This window comes from Mixophyes fleayi, chromosome 3 (assembly GCF_038048845.1).
Source record: "Mixophyes fleayi isolate aMixFle1 chromosome 3, aMixFle1.hap1, whole genome shotgun sequence".
Lineage (NCBI taxonomy): Eukaryota > Metazoa > Chordata > Amphibia > Anura > Limnodynastidae > Mixophyes > Mixophyes fleayi.
Window position 1 is genome coordinate 322,006,639 of NC_134404.1, and position 23,499 is coordinate 322,030,137.

At 39.3% G+C, this 23,499-nt stretch overlaps 1 protein-coding gene across 5 annotated transcripts in view; it reads right to left on the bottom strand.

Moving 5' to 3' along the window:
* Positions 1-17,165, bottom strand: part of PPM1B (protein phosphatase, Mg2+/Mn2+ dependent 1B) — a 30,253-nt gene extending 13,088 nt beyond the window's left edge. The window contains exons 1-2 of one of the 5 annotated variants that reach the window (XM_075204143.1): positions 16,493-16,822; positions 213-1,072 (exon numbers count right to left, since the gene is read on the bottom strand). In XM_075204143.1, coding sequence (XP_075060244.1) covers positions 213-1,058 — 846 coding nt within the window. In that variant the 5' untranslated portion in view covers positions 1,059-1,072; positions 16,493-16,822. Of the gene's footprint in view, positions 1-212; positions 1,073-13,583; positions 13,672-16,492 lie in introns of those variants that run through there. The other 4 variants (XM_075204142.1, XM_075204139.1, XM_075204138.1 and 1 more) reach the window with 4 other exon arrangements.
* Between the last annotated feature and the right edge of the window lie 6,334 nt (positions 17,166-23,499).

The following is a 23,499-nucleotide window of genomic DNA, read 5'->3' on the forward strand; positions in this document are numbered from 1 at the left end:
GATCCGGAGGCCAGAGACACTGGTCAGAAATAAAGAAAGCTTCCCACTGCTGCTATATAAAACGGCCTGCACATCAGTTAAAGCAAAGGAATAGCTTTCTCATTTAGAACTGATCTAAACCCGAGAGCCAATGGTTATTCTGTTGCAGATATTTTATAACACCTATGGTTATGCACACAATCCACAATGACCACACGATACAGTCCACCTACCTTATGTAAACAGGTGTCCACTACAGAATTGCACACTTTCTCAAGGTCATCAGTTAGCTCAAGCCTATACTTGACAAATTCAGAAAGCTCCTCGTTGCTCATGACATCCCAAATGCCATCACAAGCTAGTATTATAAATTCATCTTCTTCTGCTCTTAGAATTTCATACACCTCAGGCTCAGGAGAGACAAGTTGCTCGGTAGGGCCTTTGCCATCAACACACTTGTAGTCATAGTCCCCAAGAGCACGAGAAACCGCTAACGATCCGTTGACACGCTGGATCATGACACTGCCTCCGGCATTCTGTATCCTCTCCTTCTCCCTCGGATTGCAAGGTTTATGATCCTGTGTCGAAAAGCAAACTTGTCCACTCCTATACAATACAGACCTAGAATCACCGCAGTTGATGAAATACACGTGGTTCGGTGAAATGAGGACTGCCACAGCTGTAGAGCCACTTCTGTCCATACCATTCCTTAAATCTGCAAAGTTGCGCATGTACTCATCAATTTTTAAAAATCCAGTTCGAATTCCACTTTTAACATTTTCTACTGAGGGTTCCATAGTGGATCCTGGCATTTCAGCTGCCCTGAAATCTTCGTTATCTGTGATATGCTCTAACAAGTGTGACGAGCAATAATTTGCAACACGAGATCCTGCATGGCCATCATACACAGCAAAAAAGGACCAGTCTTCCAAGCCGTGAGGGATACCCACAACAGCCGTGTGAGCATCCTCCATCTCAACTCGCCAGCCCTGCATACTGCTGAGTCCATACTGCAATCCATTTCCTGCTCCATGAGCATTGTGTTTCTCAGTTTTGGGTTTGTCCAAAAATGCCCCCATGATAAATATTCAATCTGTGAAAAGAAAAAAAAAAACACAAAACAAAATAACTCATCTCACCTAATTTATAGGCTGGCATCATTTTATACTACAAAATGTTTTTGGATTGATGTTTTAATACAAGATTACACTTTATATGTAAAACTAGTCTTAAATGAAGGATTCTGAACTCTTTCTGGATGGGGTGGGGAACTTAGAACCATATGCCGCATTCTGATAGCTAAAATGCTCAGAAGAGCTCATGTGTGATCAAGAAACAAAATCCCATTGCAAGCTATTGGTCATTAAATGATGTTTATGTAAACGCTGCTTTTTGGAAAGCAGTGGTGAATGGAAACACTAGTGTAACTCTAGTCCTGTAAACCACCATTGTGCCACACCTTCATATATAAAATGTATGAGATTATATTATCACTAGCGCCGACACTGTTGCATTTAAATTGCCATTTCAAATGTGCAGGCAAATAAAAGGCATAAACACATAAAACATGCAGGTGCACAGAGCGCTTTGTGCTACTTGCATTAGGATAACAGTCTTAAAAAAATAAATAAAAAAAAATACAACTAGCAAGTCTTGGTTAAACTGTTTTAATTAAAGTACCGTAGTTTTAGGATTAGTGGAAACAGATTGAAAAAAAATAAATAAAAATTAAATATATGCTGTATAATATACAATGAGTGACTACATTACAAGCAGTAAGTTTCTACTCTTGATATATTTACATGAAAATATTATGCTTACGCCCAACAGATCATTGCAATTTTTCACTTTCCTTTTCAGTAAGGTGTTGGAAGAAAAGAAAAAAAAAATCAAATGTAAACCATTGTACCCAAACTGCAACATTATCCACTATGTGGATATTTATGGAAATAATGCAGACACTGATAAAAACACAAATGTCTGAGGCAAACTTGGGGCCGTGGATGATGATCAGCAGTGCAAAAATGAGGTGACACCTGAAGGCTCGGCAGGTAGCCTGTTGCCCATCGCAGTTTAAAAGGTTTAAAATCTTCTGCTTTAGACATTACATTGGGCATTTTCATGAGTGGGGGGGTTAGCAAGATGGAAATTTTGCATATTTCTCAATTGTGTTCCCTCTCACACACCAAGCCTTAACTAGTAAGTGTATTTCCTATTTTATTTTCTGAAACTTATTGGTGCAACTTATTGTATGTCTTACCATTAACTTTTTGTAACAAAGCATTGGAAACATCTTTCAGATAAAAATACATTTAATCTAGCATATTCTCTGTGATTCTTTGTGAACTTACAAAGCCCAGAGAGGCACATGCTACATGTGTATGTGATTTAAGTGTAAAACATTAATAAGTGGTTTTGGTGAACGTAACGACACCATAATAAATCCTTTGTGGTGACAGAAAAGGTGTATTCATTGCTAAGTGACTAAGGTGACGCCAGTCACGGACAGCTGTTCAGATTGATGTTTCTGGGACAGGCTAGGTGTTCCTGACACGGTCACGAAAAAAAAAAGCCCACTTAACATAGCTTATAACAAGAATAAACTAAGTAGAACCATTAAGAAGTCACAAAGATGAATTTCGACAGTTTGTCACCTGACCCAGGCTAGGAAGTTCATACTAAAATTTTTGGCTCTTCCATCCTGTCAAGTAACCAAAGCAGTCATTCAGGTGTAAAAGTTAGTCAAGAAGGCAGTCAAATGCATCATGACAACAGTCTTTTTTGACCGCTGTGTGGCACTGATAATTTTATCTTAAAAACATCAGTAAATTACTAAGAAGCAGTATACTTGATTCACAATACGTCAAGCATTCATCTTTCTCCCTACCAATGACTGTTGGGATACAATGGCAATGGTTTCCAGCCGTGGAGAAGAGGGGGGAGGGGGGAAATCACAAAGAGCAGGAGCATTCAATTTGAAAATGGAATTGCCCAGCCCTTCTTTATTACCATTAGAATATTCAAAATATCATTTATATCAGAAGTATGTATTAATATGAAAATGCAGACCTGCAGTGTATCCAAGGAAAGGCCAAATACCTGTGCACATGACTCAATATTAAACTATTAAGCTATTTAACGGTCAGTTCTTCTGAGAATAACACCACGAAGGGCTATTTTATGCAGAGTGTCAGCACAGGAACCTGTCCAAACAGCATTCTCGATGCAATGGCCCTGTACGCCAAGATTGCCAGGTTGTTAATGTCTGGAGAAGTGACCATTGGGGGAGGAGGTCGTTTTAAAGAATGACTTAACTAAGTCTTTTTCAAACCTGTTTACCAAGGCCCATACCCACTACACAAGACCAGCGAGTAAAATATTATAGATGAATAATGAACTTTCTTGGACTTTGAGTTCATCTTCTGGCACAAGGGGAATCATTTCTAGCTTGCTAGAGAGATTAGAGGTGAAGCTTTGGAATCCCTGTTCCAGAAGACTTCAGTCCTTATTTAGGACTTCAATATGCAGGTTTATCCGGAGGGATCGTCTGTCTACATTGGCAAAACACTTGTTTTTTTTCCCCCATACAGATGTGCTTTAGTCTTCATGAGTGTGATAAAGGATGTTTAACAAAGCAAAAAAATTAGCAACAGAAGATGATCGGTCTGCATATTAAAGCAAACATACGCAACATTTTTGTCTATGTATTATTTAGCAAGGTCTACATCAGAAAAGTATAGGTGAAGTAACAATGTCCTTATTTGTCCAGGGAAACACATGGTCTAGACGGTAAGCTCTTATGAGCAGGGCTCTCTTAACTCTTTGCCTCACACCTGCACCTACTTTGTCAACCTCATCTGTACTTGTTTATTATATTCTTATGCGAGATTGTATTTTGCATGATTTGTAACTCTGCAGAGCTGGACAGTTATTTTGTGGTGTTTTACAAATAAACAATCATTAGAATGATGGGCATAGTAGTCTGCACTGAATATTTCCTAAATAATGCTTCTACTATTGATGTAAAAAGAGAAATAGAAACAGATTTGTTGTAGTACGGTAGTAGTTGCAATCCTTAAGAGCTCTTGTTTTGCACCACTGGTAAGCTCAAGTTTTGGTTACAGCAGCTTGCACCATGTGAAAGATTGTTAAGCAGACAATATGCTTCTGCTGTACAATAATTGCCTCACATTCTCCCTAACAGGTACAATTGCTATTCTACTAAACCGTATGTTTCTATTGTTTCCCACAACACTTACAATTGGTGCCGATGTTCTGAGAAACATCATTGCTGCGGAATTTTACAGTTTATGCAGTAAAAATATATGCTCATTTTTGCGTACACCTATGGGCCGTGAGCAAAAATAAGGGATATTTCTATGTGAAAACAAAATCTGTGAAAAGTATCTCTCAGCTGTTCCAGAAACACCTTGCACAGATTTTAGAATTTAATCTCCCCCAAATTGTAAGCTCATTTGGGCAGGGACATCTTTACCTTCTGCTTAATGTTATTGCAGGTATTCATTTGTGCAAGGTTCCCCTCAATGTACGGCATTGCTAAACATGTTGGTGCTTTATAAATAAAACGATAACTCATTATCAAGCTCTACTGAATTTTCCATATGCCTGATAGACCATAAAACACGACTTGTGTATATTGGCATGTCAATGAATCAGGAAATTGTTGCGCACCTATAGATATCAATTTACAAGTATCATGCTTAACAGACACTGCACCTCAATCTTCAAGCACCTGTACGTCTGTATCCTAAATGTGAACAACCCCCCCCCCCCCCCCCACACACAAAATATTACCAAAACCAAACACTCTCTCCAATAATAATAAAAAAAATCCCAACCACCACACCACAAAGTTATGTTAGGAGATTGAGACTCTACCAAGTCCTTTTTGACATTTGTACGCTCCATGCTAAACTCAAACACAGCACTGGTGTATGGCAGTATCCTTCTATACTGCATTGAAACTTTCAAAGCCAAACAACACTGCACCAAACACACAAGATTCTCTAAAGGCGGAAATGCTGCAAATACTTATAAGCAAAAGGTTGTAAACTTATAGAAGCAGAATTACCAGTTATACCATTTTAAGATTCTTGCTGCTGTGCCAAGATAAAATAAATAAATAAATCACCTACACATTTGGGTGGGGACAGACAGTGTCTAGTTCGTTTGTGAAAACAGCTTTATAAAGATATACCGTAAAGCCAACAGCAACACACAACATGACTGTTTAATCATAGTAAGCCAATGACAGCACAACAATTCAAGTCCATTCATTCAGGCATGTTTATTGTAAGTTTAGATTTTTGCAGCCACATGCATATTCCAGTTCAAATATTATGACAATAAGTCTTCATCAGGCATCATATTAACAATGGCTTCACACATTCAACTTATCATACATGTTGGATACACATTTCTAATAACTTCAAACCATCCACTCTAGAAAAAAATTAAAATACATACATTTCCAGATCATATTAGCAATTGATGCACACATTAGGATATTCAATCCCGCCACACATTTTGATTTTCTTACAATATCAAAAACATTAAGATCAGATTTTAACATATCTGAACTGAAGTTGCAGCTGTAATTTGCATATAGGCCACTTTACAATCTACATATCTATCCATCTCACATACAGCACACAAGAAATTAATTCAACCGACACCTGTTGTGGTTGAAAACTGTAAATCATAAAATACTTTAATACCCCCATTCATACTGCGCCAAAAACCTGGGTTTTATGCTGGGGAAAGCCCAGACGACCCGGGTCGAGGCGCAGTATGAATGGTGTCAGTTCTAATTCCCGGGTCTGATGATCTGGGACTTTTGGTGGATTAATTCCTGGGTCACCTACGCTATGAATGGTGAAATCCGGGTTTTTCAACCTTGGTCTCAAACACAATTATAAAGTTGAATTTAAGAAAAAAAAACAAAAAAAAAACACGTCACAAGACGTGCCAATCAGAGCTCCTCTTGTGATGTTGCCATGGAGACCCGGGCAGACCCGTGTTTAGTATAAACAGGGTCTACCCGGGAATTCCTCTCTGTGGGAGCCTCTATCCCCTGGCAATAACCTGGGTTCATATACCCGGGATATTGCCGGGGCGGCAGTATGAAAGCAGTATAATTGGGTTCAGGTCTGGTGGCGGAGGCACATAAGACTAACATCAAGGTCATTGCTCATGAAACCAGTGGACAACCACACATACTCTGTGGGTGAAGGCATTGTCATCATGATACAAGACATGCTTTAATATAGGGTGAAGTTCCATTAAGTATATAGTAACATTGACCTTGTCTTAAGGGAAGGATGGCACACAGAGAAACATGCCCTAAAACATTACAGAACCACCAGGACTCTTCACTGTTGGAAACAAGCACCCAGGGCAGTAGAGTTCATTAGGTCGCGTGCCACATATGCACTTATCCATTCATAGAAAACATGATGGACTAGTCATCTGACCATATCACCTCCACTGCTGGGTAGTCCATTTCCTGTACTGTATGCACCCTGAACTTATAAACATTCATTGCTAGGTGTGACTATACCTTGCTCTGCGGAATTCTTTGATCTTTTTGGTGTGAGCAGCCAGTTTCAGCAAAGACTGAAATTTACAATAAATTAATCTACATTTGCTTGTCTGCTTAGACTTTAAAATTAATGATGCACATTTGCTTCCACCCACTGCTGCCTTCCCATGCTGAACTTCAACACCGCTGCTCGTGCACCCCAACAATCAACACTCTTTCAAAGACATTGAGGTCTCCTCTTGCAGCCATGCTAGCCAGAATTATATGCAACTAGGACAGTTCAGCATTTTTATATATAATCCTGACCAAGCTGGAATGTTATTTGCTCAATTAATGCATGAACCACACAAAGCAAATTGGTTTCAATACGCTTGGTGTCCCTCATTAACCCAGGTGTTTCCATCTGCTCTCTCTACTACTTGTACATAACAATCAAAGTATAAAAAGCAACCAGATCAACTTACAAAACAAGCTATATCCATTAGAGGAGTGGTTCCTAAACAGCAGAGAAGTACTATGGATCATATGCTCTACAAGTGAGTGGAGGGCAACAACACAAACAAAACCCTCCTCTGGCATTTGATCATAAGGACACAGCTGTAATGTGTAACTGAATATTGTGTATGAATTGAGATCCAAAAGTGTTGTATAGTATTAGTGAGCAAACAATTTGGCTGAAGCCTCACACATTAAAATCTTTGCTTTTACATGGAAAGTATCTGCTTTTGCCAAAATGCATTCAGTGGTAATCTGCTAGCCCAGTTTGTCTTGTGCACCAGTATCCTTTCCACTGTGCTGAACATTATATATTTTTATCAATATAATACATAGAATAATAAAATTTTTGGTGTATATTGGTATCAATCCCCAACCTTAAACCTGGACAAATCACCCATTGCAAATCTACCTTCATATGCTGTTTTTCTACTTCTGTTGGCTATGAAGATCAAGTGGGCATTTGTCTGGTGAGTATTTCAAGCATTAGGGCAGGTAACTGAAATTGAGCACTTGAATTACTGAGGGTTTGGAGGCCCAGCATCTGCTTGTTTAGCTTCACTGTGTGCACAGAATTAGTCTCCTACCTGGGAAAGTAATCATTTTGAGAGCGGGGTTTTTTTTTTGTTTTTTTTTTAGTGCAGAAGGTAGTTTTTATAGATAAGGGGAAGTTAATATTTGACTATTCTTACCTTTATTGCACTTGACTTGCCGAGTTATTGGGAAAGAACAGAGTTTGTTAGTATAGATGTGTGTAAGTCAGTGTCTTTCTACTGTATGCTATGTTAACAGATACATTATTTTAATTACTATTTCATGTTTGTGTAAATGTTAAAGTCATGTAAGTCAGTGGTTCCCAAACTCTGTGCGTAGGCTCCCTGGGGTGCCTCGGCGATCTCACAGGGGTGCTTCGGCCAGGGCCAGTGGTAAGCAAGGCGGGGGACTACTTGGTAATTATTTTGGCTTAGGGGTGCCTTGAGGAAACTATAGAGGCCCTAAGGGTGCCTTGAACTGAAAAAGTTTGGAATCCACTGATGTAAGTGTTACAATGCACGGTTATGTATTGCCTGCTCTGCAAAAAATGTGGGTGCTTTATAAATATAAATACTGGATGGGACTGAATAAGGACATTTCTATTTAGGACTGCCCCACCTATAAAGGAATTTTACATCTGATTCAACAGAAAAAAAAAGGGGGCATCTAAGGTACAAAAAACATCTTCAGTAAATATCTGGATGCTTACTGCATTTATGTTTACTTAAAGAACCATTCTCTATCTAAAGAAGGGGCACTTATTTCTCCAGGGTTTTGATTAAGATCAGACTACAAGAGCATTTGCTTGTCGCTGTCCATGTGGGGATTTGGGTGCAGGGGAGGGTGACGGAGGAAGCAAGTGTGGTGTAAGGAAAGGGAGTTATGACTGGAGAAACATACTATTTTATTGATGCAAATGGATGCACTTCCCTGGCTCCTTAAAAGGTCCTACTGGCTACTAGACATAGTAATGTAGAATTTAGGAGGGACTATGTCCAAACCTGTGTTATATATATGCATGCAACTACGTGTAGTTAGCTACAAGCGTGCTTATCTTCCGACAGGCAGTAACACGTCCACTTATGTAAATGAGGGAGGTCAAGGCTGCTTGTTACAGGAGCTATGTCAATGTAAGAATGGAAATAAAAGCAAGCGAGAATTGAATTTCAGAGTTAAATAGGAACAAGGTCTTCCAAAACCAGAGCATGGGTTTGTCAAACCTGGTACAGGAAGATTTTTTCATATAGCATGACATTATAAAGCACCGACATATTATGTAGCACTGTACATTCTGTGGATCATGATACAAATAAATAACAAAGGCACATTAAAACAGAAGATGAAGATGGCTCAGCCCAAATCAGATTACAATCTAAAAGGAGTGGGCAATAATTGATACATAAGGTAATAGATTAAAAATTGCATCTGGTGTTGGGAAATGTGTGTGAGGCTATTAAGGCAGGAGTATTATCAGGCACCAATATTAAAGTAGCCATTGGCAAATGGCATGATGCCACAAAATTAATATATCCAATCGGGGAACATCACGGGTAAACTTTTGCCTACATTGTATAAAACAGGTGCAGAGGACTATATATAGCATCTCGAGTTCATAGACCGTAAAAAAAATAAAAGTGATCTTGATTCAGTTATGCGTTTTATTAAAGAACACAAAAATAGGTGATATTTGCATGAACATACATTGGGTGCTGCAGACAATCAAAATCAGATTTTGATGTTACAGTAGCGCAATTAGCACGTTTCTGCCTGAATTACAAATTTACTTACAACACCCAATAGACTGTAAGCAGGGCCGTCTCACCTCTGTCTGTTTTACCCAGTTTGTTTATTAGTTTACTATGTTTGTTCCCAATTGTAAAGCGCTACGGAATATGTTGGCGCTATATAAATGATGATGAATATTGGGCCTGTATGTAGCCACTGGTGTTTGAAGATGAGCAATTCTGTTTTTAATGCTACAAAAAACAAATGTAAGCGGACGAGATACCAAAAGAAATAAAAAGATAAATCATTGTTCCACGTGACTCCATACACATTTTACATTTGTCACGTCTCAAAACGTATCGAAAGTGTGTTATAGTGGTAAATTAGTGGGTAAGTAGTCAAAACCAAATGAAGCATTGCAGTTCTCCTACAACAAAAATTTCAGGGGTGCTAGACTTTTGGCCAATACAAAACAGGTGTGTGAACATACATAACTTGTATTCCCACAACTGGTTCATGTCTCAAAAACACACACACAAAAAAAAAAAGCACTCATTTATTTTTTTACGCTTCAGGTAATTAATGCAATTTGTTTATTTCTTTATTTTGATTCAATGGCAATCCCTTCCTCTGGTCTCATGAACTTATTCTTTCCCAACGCTCCATTGTGTAAAACAAGAAAAAAAAACACTAACCACTCGTGGAGCATTTTGGAAGGAGCAATGGGAGAAGCTGCACATGGAGCCCTTAAAGTGTAAGGTTGCCAATAATTGATTTACCGTAAGCTTACCAGATAAGGGTTTTATTTTTGTTTTTTTATATTCTGCAAGAATAATGTATTTTTGGTGACATCAATATTACAATATGAATGTCTGATATACTTAACTTTATGTACAGAGTTTTATTAAGCGAGTAGGTGAATCTGAACATTGTTTATAATTGTTATGGTTTCTATATCTAAATCTATGATAAAGATTATGTTCTTTATTTAAAAAAAAAATAAAAAAAAAATCATTATTGCAATGCTGACTTTCTAGTCTGTTGACCTTTGAATATCATAAACCAGTTTTCCATTATCTCGAATTTCAGATAAAACTCCTCTTTGGATAAAAATACTCCTTAAAAAGGGTGTGTGTAATTTTACTCCACAGAGGAAAAAGAAAAAGTACTGTGACTACCGATTTTACATTATCAGTGGTCACATGCAGTTCAGCCAAACTAAGTCAATGTTGCTGAAATCAAACTTGACAGCAAGTAAACTTATAACTGAACATGTAATATACCAAAATATTGAAGTCTTTACATGAAGAGTTTATATTTAAAGTCTGCATCAACACTTACAGTGGGCAGACACCAAAAACACCTGTTAGTGTCACGATGGCAGGGTTATGAATGTATAGATTTAGAACACTGAGTTGAAGTGCCAAGAGACATGGTTTCCACATTGTTGGCCTGTTTATTTTGATGGCATTTAAAAGGGTTTATCCGTAAGAAAACCCAATATTTGAACAATGATTCATATCCTACATGCCAACATCTTCAAGTCCATTCTGGGCCACCCTTTTACATAAGCACTCCTGGTATTTATAATATGAAGCGGTAGTGAGATGCAAACAGTGTACCGCTTTATAAGCATACACTGTGGAAATATGCATTCTAGAAATGAAAAAATTAGATACTACTTGAGGTGATACTGCCGATTGGTAGGACCAAGCCTAAAAGTAGCATTTGTGCCTTTCTAAAATAAGCCAAAGTGACCCCTTCAAAACCAGACTAATTTTTATGCTATTTTAAATTTTTTTGCTAGAAATAATTTATATCTTAGTTTCATTTGGCAACATTACGTTTTATCTTATGAAAAGTTACCCATAACTTTTCTCATGGCTACTTTTACCTACGTATCCCCAAAGGATTTTAATATGTTCCACAACCATTGCTGAATCTGCTGTCAGTGATCCAGAGGTTAGGCGACATGCAGGACACGAGTCCCCCAATTTTAGAAAGATATTTTGCACAAGATGATTAGCACTTTACTCTGTAGACATTTTAACTGGCCCAATGAATAAAATGAACTTAAAAAAAAAAACTGCAATAAAAATGGAAGGATTTACGGACCATTGCCTAATGGACTCCTTTACAAATATTAAAGCTGGTCTACCATAAATTTGCTACATTTAGCTTTGTTTAACCAAGTCAGTTTCTTTCACTCTCTCCCACTCAATATCAGAGAATGGAGGTTTAGAGGAGCAAACTATTTTTTAGGTTTCGACATGAGCACAATTCTGAACAATCACACCACATGTTCATCATAGCTAAAGATAGCAGATTGCTAAAGGCTGTGAAAACGCAAGTAGCCGGTACAGACAAACCGGGTCACACTTCAGTCAAAGATCCCCTTATAAAACAAACAAAAAAAAAGGCACAGGGCAAGTAGGGTTACTGTAATGCCTTCTGCTTTATCTATTACAAGAAGTAGGTCATGACTAATATAAAACAAGTAGTTGCAGATTTAATGCATTTTGCTCAGGTACTTTACATTCAAATATACGCCACTCTAACTTGCCTCAACCCTCAAAAAAATTAAGGAGAAATTCTTGCCAATAACCAGGGCCGGATTAAAGGAATGGAGGTCCCTGGGCTAAGGGGGCCTCCATTCCCAAGAGAGCCGCCCGCTGCCCCCCACCCCAAGTGCTTATCTCTGTCTGTTGTCCTGTCACTGTTGTCCTTCCGCGGCGCGCTGTAAGCTCCTTATTGAGGAGATCTTGTGAGTGTGAGACTCACGAGATCTCCTCAGTAAGGAGATTACTGAGCGCCGTGGAAGGACTACAGTGACAGGCTCAGCAGCATTGATCGGGCCGGGGGCTCCACCATCCCGATCAATAATGCCGCTGAGCACTGTCAAGGGCCCCCTGAATACTAGCTTGGGAGATGGCCAAAATAATGGTACGCCCATGTAAGATTTGTTTCAAAACCTATTCCTTAGTAAAACAAGATCATCACTTATATAGCACTACTAATTCCGCAGCGCTGTACAGAAAACTCATTCACATCACTCCCTGCCCCATTGGAGCTTACAGTCTAAATACACAGACACACAGACACACAGACACACAGACACACAGACACACAGACACACAGACACACAAGGGTCAATTTGATATCAGCCAATTAACCTACTAATATGTTTTTGGAGTGTGGGAAGAAACCGGAGCACCCGGAGGAAACCCACACAAACACAGGGAGAACATACAAACTCCACACAGATAAGGCCATGGTCGGGAATCGAACTTATGACCCTAGTGCTGTAAGGCAGAAGTGCTAACCACTAGGCCACTGTGCTGCTCTAAGTTCTGGGGATAAATATATCAAGCCGAGAGTTTTCGGCAGGTTTGAAAAGTGGAGATGTTGCCTATAGCAACCAATAAGATTCTAGTTATTTATTTAGTACATTCTACAAAATAGCTAGAATCTGATGGGTTGCTATAGGCAACATCTCCACTTTTCAAACCAAGGAAACACGCAGCTTGTTACATTTACCCCCCCTGGAGTCTTTAGTGGATCCGTCAAATCAGTATGGCTTCAACTAGTTTAACAAAAAGCAAATATAGAAGCTTGTTGATGTTTTCACAAGACATTTGTAGTCAAAAAGCATATGATCCTTACTTAAAAACTGGGTATGGTTTCCTTATAAATTCCACTCCCAAATGTACTTTTCCCCCTGTTCCCCATTCCTCCCTCTTACAAAATTTGAAACCATCGCTTTACTCTAAGTGGGGTATTCAATTGTTAACGTTAACGCTCTCAAACGAGCGCTCAAAAAATCTTAGCGTTAATTCGGTAATCACTTGCGGAATTTCAGCTCGCTGCTCCCTGAGCGGCGAGCTGAAATTCCGCGAGTAAACTACCGTATTAACGCTTTTCGCGCGCATTACTACCGTATAAACGGTAATATTTTTTGAGCGCTCGTTTTTTTGCGTTAACGCTAACAATTGAATACTCCCCTTTAGATCTTCTACCAATCACGTACTTGTTTGTCCTGTCAGCAATCACGAGACACACGATATGTCATTTTATGTTGCGTATCTGTCTTACTGAACCAATTGTACCATGTTGTTGGACTGTTCATGTGCTTTTGACTTTTTACACGGTTTGAAAATAAAAAGTTTAAATAAATTAATTAAGAAACCTATTACTAGATGTATTACACTTACACAGATCACTGACTCCCAACAAAAGCATCAACATAAAAAGTTGTGTCATGAAAATTTAGGTGTAAGAAATCTCTTACCAGACAATTTGCGAAAAACAAATAAAGTGAGAGTCAACAAGAATTTGATTTTTAAGCATTCATCTGCTTCTTGGCCACAATTTTAACATTGGTCTGTAGTGGAGAAACAGAAAAAAAGTGTGTATGTGTTATGTTACAAAAAGATTGTGATGCACTGAAGGTATCCAGCAAACCTAAAATTACATAACTTCTTAATTTGTGTTTCAATGGGATGGTTACATTTTAGCTTTAAGTGTATATCAAAAACACAAGTATTTAGCATTAAAAAATGTGTATATATATATATATATATATATATATATATATATATATGTGTGTGTGTGTGTGTATATGTATATATCTATCGGCATGGAAGTCAAATAAAAACACATTTCAACTACTTTTAAAAAAGAACACTTGAAAGTACTGTGTAAGTAAAAGGTGGTACTAAACATGTTAAAAACTTAACTTTTTACTGCTATAATGTAACATACATGGGCAACATTAAAAATAGCATATCTCGACATAACTATACATTTCACACAAGTGACCATACATCCTAATATTTAGGATAAAATATAACTTATTTAAAGAGCAGTGATTGGTGTCCAATAACTTCTTTTGAAAGTGTCCCACAATAGATTGTTTAACTGTCGCTGAAGAAAAAACATCTAAAATTTAAGGATGATCTCAAGTACAACCAATTTGGTTTCAAATTGAAACTTATATTGAGAATAATGTACCTACAGTATAAATGATCTTCAGTTCTGTCACAATACCATCTTTATGATCACATTTTGGCCAGTTACACGACCGCCCCGTTTAAGGAAATAGGTAAGAAATTAACATTTTTATTCACATCCTTGGAACTTTAATGCAAGATTCCATTTGCTTAAACAGGGGTGTCAAAATAGCAGACATTATAGTATCTCAAAATCTACTGTATGCAGTAGAGATAATTTCTATAAACTTAAGAGGCCAAATGTTCAAAGTAGAAAAGTCAGCCATTTCCTAGTTACAACTGATGCAACTTAAGTCGAGTATGTATGTCTCCATGAAGGGAACCCATACAGCTGTCCAAGGTATGTAAACCAGTGCAAACATGTTGATGTAGTAATCTCAAATGCCACAAAGTAACAAAGTTCACACATGGGAACTGACATTTTATTAGCAAAAAGAAGTTTCCACAATAACCTAAACAAAATTCTGACCACCATTAAACTGATGGAAATCAGATAGCACGCAATATAACATTTACCATAATAAATGCCAGCACATTAAAAGGTATTGTTATCATCTGTACAGTGCTCACTCTTTACACAGCTAGATTAGAATATAGGCCAAACTTAGAAGTGTTAAGTTGGTATAGGAGTGTAATGAACAATAATTTCACATTTGAAAGCACTTGTCTTACTACAATAATACTTAAAATACTTAAGTGCTTACAACTATCATTTAAAAATAAAACAAGAATTGCCCTAATACAAGTTCCTAAATCTGTGAACAGGGGGTCTATAAGAAGACCTACAGAGCCCCGGGAGTTTTGGGGAGGGGTAGGAACAAGTTAATGCTGCCTTACCAGGTATGCAGTAAGACCCAATTATACAGTTTACAGTATATCAGAACACATCTAAATAGCATATTATATAGCTTTAAGTACCATAGCATAACCACTGTGATATTCAGCATATTAAAAGTCACAACAAACATTGAAGGCTGGTGAAAGCTTTACTAAATATAATCTCAAATATAGTTTTAGAAACCAAAGATCCATGAGTCTGTCACATAGTGAAGAGTCCCAAAACAAAGTGTACTTTAAAACTTGGTTCTCTTCTTAATATATGTTGGCTTAAAAGTACACAATCTGCTATCAACAAAATAAAACACAACCAAAAAAAGACTAAAAAAGGCCAAACTCATAAATGGGGAATTAGCTATTAAAGTATCAACAATGCCACATTTAAGAAAAAAATCTTATTCACATGTCCAAACCCATTTTGAATACAGCCAATATCAAAACAAACAAAAGTGATCTTGAAATTGAGAGCTGTTACATACAGTTAACATGAGATCACATCCCAAAGCTAAATATACAAGAAGTTGATTGTGCATCCAGCTGTTTGAGCAAGTGTAGAAACAAAATTTAAAGACAAATTCAATATTTACAATGTGGTGGTGGTGGTAATCGTGTGCCAACATCTCCTATATGGAATATACCATGTATGAGTAAAAAATAAAAAACAAAAGAAACAAGAATTGTCTCAACATCTAAAAAGCACAAGGCCACAGGCAGATTACCTTAATACAAAGCAGTCACCTGCAGAGTAACTTCTAATATTACAGGACAGGGTTCATTACATATATACGTTTCAGTTTGCAACACACTGCTTGCATAAGGTAATGAATGCTCCTACACATGTATGTTTTGCCTTCACTGACAGCTATACATTCCATGATGGGACACTTTCAGGATGAGTCATGTGACATCACTAAGCATCAACACCTAATGACGTCACGACTCACCTAATATAAGGATATATATTTTACAGTAAGACTTCTTACACCTATCAAGGTCACTGGTGAATCTCCAGACACCTCGTCCTGGACAGCGATAGGCAACCTGTGGCTCTCCAGTTGTTGGGAGAACTACAAGTCCCAGCAAAGGGGACATTGCAGAGAAGCCAGGATTAGAAGACAAAAGTCTGGTTGCCAAGCGCCGTGCAGAGACTGCTCCTAGTCAGGCCTCAGGGACAGGGGGTGTTTATTTTGCCCGTAAAAGGGAAGTCTCCCCGGGCCTGTGGAGGGCTCATTCTCACACACAGACAGACAGCAGTTTGGCGGTCATGACCTCGCTGCATGTGACAGGCAGACCTGGCCTGAGGTGAGACCTCTCTGGGTGTCAGGGGAGGGGGGGGACTAAGGGCACTTACCTAACGTCACACGTTAAAGTGGCCTCCTGCCTACACACCGAGAGCACGTTGTCGGGTCTTTGCCTGTCACACTAGGACGCCTTTAGACGCCACTCTGAGGGAAGCAAGCGCCGCGCACATCTTGGGCCAAGCAAAGGTTAAAATGAAAAGCCAAAGAGCCGTCACCCTGTGGAACGGAAAGTCTGCCCCCGACACTACTCTGCCCTCATGCTGACCGAGCTAACACAAGACCTCGCAATTGACAAGACGTTTTACCGGCCATTCAACGACCGCGACTCTTCTCCTCTAACGACCGAGCGCAGCGGCGTGGGGGGATGGGGGGAGATAACTCTGTCTTACCCGTGATTGGACTGCAGCTATCGCTATCCCGCGCCTGATTGGCGAGCGACGCTGTCGATCATAGGCGACGTCTCGACTGCCAAGCGCGTGATTGGCTGACGCTGCTGTCAGTTTCTCCGGTCACTATTGTACTGCTATTTCTGGGTTTGCTTTTTTTTTATTTATTTATTTCCTTGTGCTATAAATGGCCCAGCATGAAGTGAAATGTTATGAACGCCTAATGCCTACAAATTGTCACCATGGGGGGGTTAAGTCAAAAAATGTCAATGTGTGCTGAGGAAAAGTTGTTGTCGTTTAAGATGTAACCAATCGTGCTGGAAGCGAAGGAGGCAGCGGTCGTCGGCCTTCGGGGTTTCATTGGCTAGCGGAACGTGATAGACGTCATGATGGACCAATGGAAGACAGAGTAGGCTCAAAGTAGAGTGCGAGTCTAGAAACGCAGAGCGAATGTTGTTTTCCTCAATGCAAAGCTGTTGAAGGGGGGGAGGCAAGAACCCCGGATGTAACATGAGATCATCACTGGCCAATGAGAGGCGGGGCTTACGTCATCGTCTTCACCAAAACAGCTCTCGCTTTGCTTCCCTGTCATGGAAAAGATGGGCGTGGCTAAGATATCAAACAGAGTTTGCTGCTAAAACACATTTTAATGACGTGATTTGTTTTGAGTATGTGTATTTGCATAGCTGCAAACCATCCTTAATTTCCACTGACTGTCCTAGGATTTCAAAATTTGCCTCAAGACATTTTTATTTCTGAAAATATGCTCACCACAATTCATGTTAATTCATATACTGCATGCCATGTCTCACCAGCCATCTCTATTCTCTGGGTTTTATAGGGTAACGTAATGAATAGCAACATTAAATATGCAAATATATGACATTATAAGCAAGGTCAGTGGACAAATCATGATGTCTATCCCAGTGAAAGTCAAGGTGGCACAAATCATACCAATACTACCATTATACCAGTATTATTTACCACTGATGTATAAGCACAAGATGTCATCGTTTATTCTTTTTTTTTCCTGGTGCTATAATATAATATTTATCAAGGATGGGTATTTTAAAAAAAAATGTTTAGTGATCATTTCATGACGTAAATGGCAATGCGCAAAGTTCAGCCTGGACTGCATCACGTGTAACCTGCTCTGCAGCAAAGTGACCCTGGAAATTGTAAAAAAAAAATGCCAAGTATACCAAACATATAAAACTAAAGGATGTTTGGCAATACTTGTTTAGGTAACACAGTTGAGCATCAGAATAAAAATAAGGCCTGAATGGGGATTTGTCGGATTCAGTAATGGAGATTTGTCACATTTGTTTGCAACCGGAACGAGACAAGTTTGTCCTCTGGTCCCAGTGACCTTTATTCTATGTATGCAAGCTCTGGCAAGGGTCGAAAGAGCGAACCCAGGTATGTTTGCATTTAGGATGGGGGACAGAGAATTTAAACTTGCTCTCTTCGCGGATGACCTTTTTGCTATCCTCACAAAACCTGTTGTCTCAAACCCGGACCTAATGTCCGATTTCCATGTCTTTGGAGACCTCTCCAACTTTAAAATTAATTATACAACATTAACATTTCTGCACCACCAGATGTAGTTGAAGACCTGAAAACTGTATTCCCATTTGCCTGGCACCCCATCTAGGTTAAATACTTGGGTGTGATTATAAACAGGGATATATCTAAGACCTACACAGATAATTTTCTACCCATAACCACATCTATCCACAAAAATTTGAGAGACTGGCTCCCGAAGGGCTTTTCCTTGATAGGCAAAGTCAAAATAGTCAAAATGAACCTGCTTCTTGGAGTCCACTACCTGTTACACATGATCCCGATCCAAATCCCCACCTCCTGGTTTAATGACCTGCATAGAGCCAGTGGCCTAGTGGTTAGCACTTCTGCCTCACAGCACTGGGGTCATGAGTTCAATTCCTGACCATGGCCTTATCTGTGTGGAGTTTGTATGTTCTCCCTGTGTTGCGTGGGTTTCCTCCGGGTCCTCCGGTTTCCTCCCACACTCCAAAAACATACTGGTAGGTTAATTGGCTGCTATCAGAATTTACCCTAGTCTCTCTGTCTCCCTCTCTTTCTGTCTGTGTCTATAGTAGGGAATTTAGACTGTAAGCTCCAATGGGGCAGGGACTGATGTCAATGAGTTCTCTGTACAGCTCTGCGGAATCAGTGGCGCTATATAAATATATCATGATGATGATGATGATGAAAGAATTTTGTTTGGAGGGGAAGAAGACCCGGCTTCAAACATGATATCCTTTATAAATGCAAATATTCTGGTGGCCTACAACTGCCACATTTCTCAACATAACACAATGGCGTATTGTTGAATAGAGTCTTAGACTGGACGAGGGGTGGATCAGACAAGTGGTGGGTTTGGATTGAGGGATATTCACTTCACGCCTCTATTTATCTTGCACCTTGGCAACTGTTGCTTTCTTCTATTCGCCACCCGACAATTTCCCCTACCATGACTAAATGGTCCAGTTTGTGGAGCGTCCCACACATATCAACACTGCAATCTCCCTTGACTCCACTACTCGACAACTCAAACTTCCCTCCTGGCCGCTCGAAGCAAGCCTTCAAAAACTGGACACAAGCCGGGGTTTCCTGTATCGGCCAGCTGGTGAATGCATCAGGTGTCATTCCGTTTGCTGATCTTCAAACAAAATGGGACCTGCTCAATTCTGAGATCTGGAGGTACCTAAAAATAAAACATTTCTTAGGCACCCCAGGAATATGTGGAGCGGCAGGGAGAGAACTTACACCGTTTGAATCTTTATGCTCCTCAGTATCCTAGGTATACCTTGTCCTCCATATACCTGATTTTGATCACACACTCATTTAATATGCTACCCAAATTCACTAGAGTTTGGGAGCGCGACCTGGAGATTGCTATCCCCGACCAAAAATGGAGTGACATCTTCCAATGCACTCACACTAGCTCAGTCAGCGTGCATGTAATTGAAACACAATTAAAGTACTGACTCTCTGGTGTCTCAGTCTACTGGCCAAGATGTTTCCCAGGCTCCCTGATCTCTGTTGGAGATGTCAACTGGCTCGAGGCACTCCACTGCACAGCTGGTGGTAATGCACAGCCCTTCAACCCTTTTGGGAAGCTGTGTTGCTCATTTCTAAACCAATAGTGGGGACTGAGCTACCCAATTGCCCAAAATATTGGTTACTCACTGATATTAAACTGCCCATTTCTCAGTATAAAAAAATCCACCCTAAAATACCTCATCTGTGCCACAAAGGCTGTGATACTGGTCCACTTGAGATCACCCATGCCTTCTTCAGTACAGGAATGGTTTGCACGCTTAGACTTCTGTTTGTCTATGGATGACATGATTTACTCATCAGCCGACAAATATAGAGAATATTACCTACTATTGTTCGAGTGGATTGAATTTAAAGAATCCCCACCGTACACCCAATGGAATAATGGAGGCTAGCCTCCCACCCAGTGGCTCTTTCCCGGATCCCTCCTGATCCTTTTCCCTCATCTCATGCTGGACAAACCCCATTGATACATTCCAGGCCCCTCTTCTCTCCCTCTGCTCTTCTGCCCCTCTCTCTTCTTCTTTCTCCTGTCCCCTATTCAACAATGTAACAACATAATCACATTACATTTGGCTTATTTGAAAATGTTTTTTTTACAGTCCCGAGTGCGGGATTTTTCCTAAATTTACTCAGTTTGCTTAATGAACCATTTTACTTTGAACCATTGAATGTTATAAATGCAGGTACAGCTTACAATACTGCTAATTTATGTCTACTTTGTATACGTATATGCTGCATTATTTTACATAAAAAAATGTATATATAAAAAAAAGAAGGCCTGAAGGAAACACATAAAGTTTATGATTATAAAACAGCACCAATAGTCTTGTTCTACAGTAAAAATTACACAAAATACATTTTTTGCATCTAAAAGTATCAAACACAACTAACTACATAAAATATCTTCTATACCTAAACGTTTAAATCGTATAGCATTCATAAATGCCACATATATCTAAATTGAAACTTTTGTGCACTCGCAAAACAACCAAAACCACAAGCATGCAAAACATAAACAGGAATTCTACACTAAACCATAATCTTGTGCTTTGCTTTTTCCACGGTTAGTGTTACCCTAAAAATATAACCCTAACTTTATTCTGTGACTTCTTACATTTACAGTGATAATGACAAGAGTTCAACTTAAGTATCACTATAAGTGTAAAAACTGAACTCTTGCACTAGAAAATTATGTATTGACATAGTTCTAAAATTGCATTTTCCACAGAAAACGTGCAAATACAAACACCCAGACATGCATCGTTTACCACTTCATAAATCCAATAGAATCTTTTTTCCTGTAGTATTCCAACTTAAAATAACAGAACTGCAACGCTAATGAATGAAGCTGAAGGAGTCAATACGCAAACAGCCAATCAGAAGTGGCTAAATAGTGCTGCTGGTGGAATCATTATTATCATGTCTTTTTACACCCGGCTTTTGGTACCAGCAAAATATATGCATCCTAAAAAGCATATCTGGGGATGGTCCCATCTTCAAGGAATATACTACACTTATATGTACATGCCCTTCTGTACTCTATTAACATTTGCCCATCCTCATTACTCATTTCCTGACGTAAGGGGCTGCAAGTCTAAGACATACTTGCCAACTCTCCCTGAATTTCAGGGAGACTCCCTGAAATAGGGGTGATCTCCCTCACTCCCTGAAGAGTCTGGCATTCTCCCTGATGCTGAACCAGTACAAGGCGTGGTTGGCTTCACCATCTGTGACAGGATGACACAGTTCAGAAATTGTGTCCTATGTCCATGTATTGATGCCTATGGAGGTGGCCATTTTCATGGAGACCAAGATTTAATCAAAGACTGACGGGTAAGACAACATGACTTCAGTAATGGAGACAGAAATGTAAAAGAGACTTCAGTCTCTATAGATTCATTAGCTGCTTTTCTTTAACGCATAGTTGCATATTCTCCTGGAATATCCGGGAGACTCCCGGATTTCTGGGAGACCTCCCGGGCTCCCGAAAGAGCAGGGCAACCTCCCGCTTTTCACCCCTACAATAGATAAGTAGCGGGGGACGGGGCTTAATGGTGCAAATATTGCATCATCTTATTCCCGCCCCCTGATGTAATTGGCCAAAAGTGTGTCAATTGTTTAGGGTCAGGGCCAAAAGGATGTAATTCATAAAGCCCCACCCCTGCACACCCACCTCCCCCAGGATCTCTCTGAAGCCAACAAGGAAAAGTTGGCAAGTATGGTGTAAGATACACACAAATCTATATACAGATGCATTTTGGTGCATATGAGCAGTACAGTAATGCATATGTGTACACCATAAAAATGAATGTACGTTCAGCTCTAAATATTGCCGTATGTGTACTTTATTAGGAGTCTGGTTTACACTTGCGGGCAATCACAGTGTATATGTAAATTTATTTAAGTGTGTTTGTGTTTTCTTCTTTTTATGTTTTTTTTCTTTTATATTTAAACCAAATATGGCACAATTGCTTTTTATTTTTGTGTATTTCTCTTGGGTTATACCTCATCCCTTCTTTCCAGACAAGCATATTTTAATATTGGAAGGTGCCCCAACCACAATCCAGTTATAACTGTTTTAGTTACTGATTCTGCATGGAATAAAACTCATGACCCCAGCGTTGTGAGGACGCGAACCACTGTGCCACCATGCTACCCTTATATAATATGGTCTGTGCAATAATGTGTTTCATAGTATAACACATTATAATCAATTATAGAATAATATCTACAAAACACGGGATGAGTAAAATAAAAAAGTTAGATAGCTTACCACTTAATAATCTGACTTTGTCTGTATGAAGCAACTATAAGGGCTTCTTGCTGTTAGCACTGAACTTCCTTACTGTCCTGATTAATAATAGTGATGTTTCCACCAGGTGTTGTCCCTACTCTGCAAAAGATCCTTGCACAAAGATAGTTCTGTTCCAATCTGGCCACTGCTGGGTTTTGTGGCATACTGCAGCAGTGCTTAAGGTGCCATCCTTTCTCCCAGTCCTGATTTTTGCCTTTTCTTCTGTTTTGTTTTGCTGAAGTACAGCTGCATTCAGGATTGCACCTGCTGATACCAACAGGTGCTGGATTTAAATGATCAAGGTACAATGTGGTGCCTCAGCAACAGGTATACTGAGCTTCTATAGTGTGTCCCTGTGATTTCTATTCTGACTATCATTTCTGACCTGGCCAACCCATTGTCTGCTATCTGTTTGAGTTCTCTGTAGTGACCCAGCGTATCTTTGATCATCTCTGCCTGTGACCCTGGCCTTTGGCTAGTTTGACTTTGCACCTGTGCTGCCTATCTGCATACCTCTGACTGTTGCTGTATATTGCCCTCTGTCTTTAGGCTTCCTGGTTTGAAATGTTCTGTGTGTGTAGTAAGCCTGACAATTATTTATCATATTCATAGTATTGCAATACACAGTAGGCCAAAACAATAAGGACTAGATTTATCAAACCTTCTATAAAGGAAAAGTGGTGGGTTGCCCATAGCAACCAATCAGATTCTAGCTAACATTTTCTATAATGTACTAGATAAATGATAGCTAGAGCTAGAACCTGATTGGTTGCTATGACAACATCTCCAC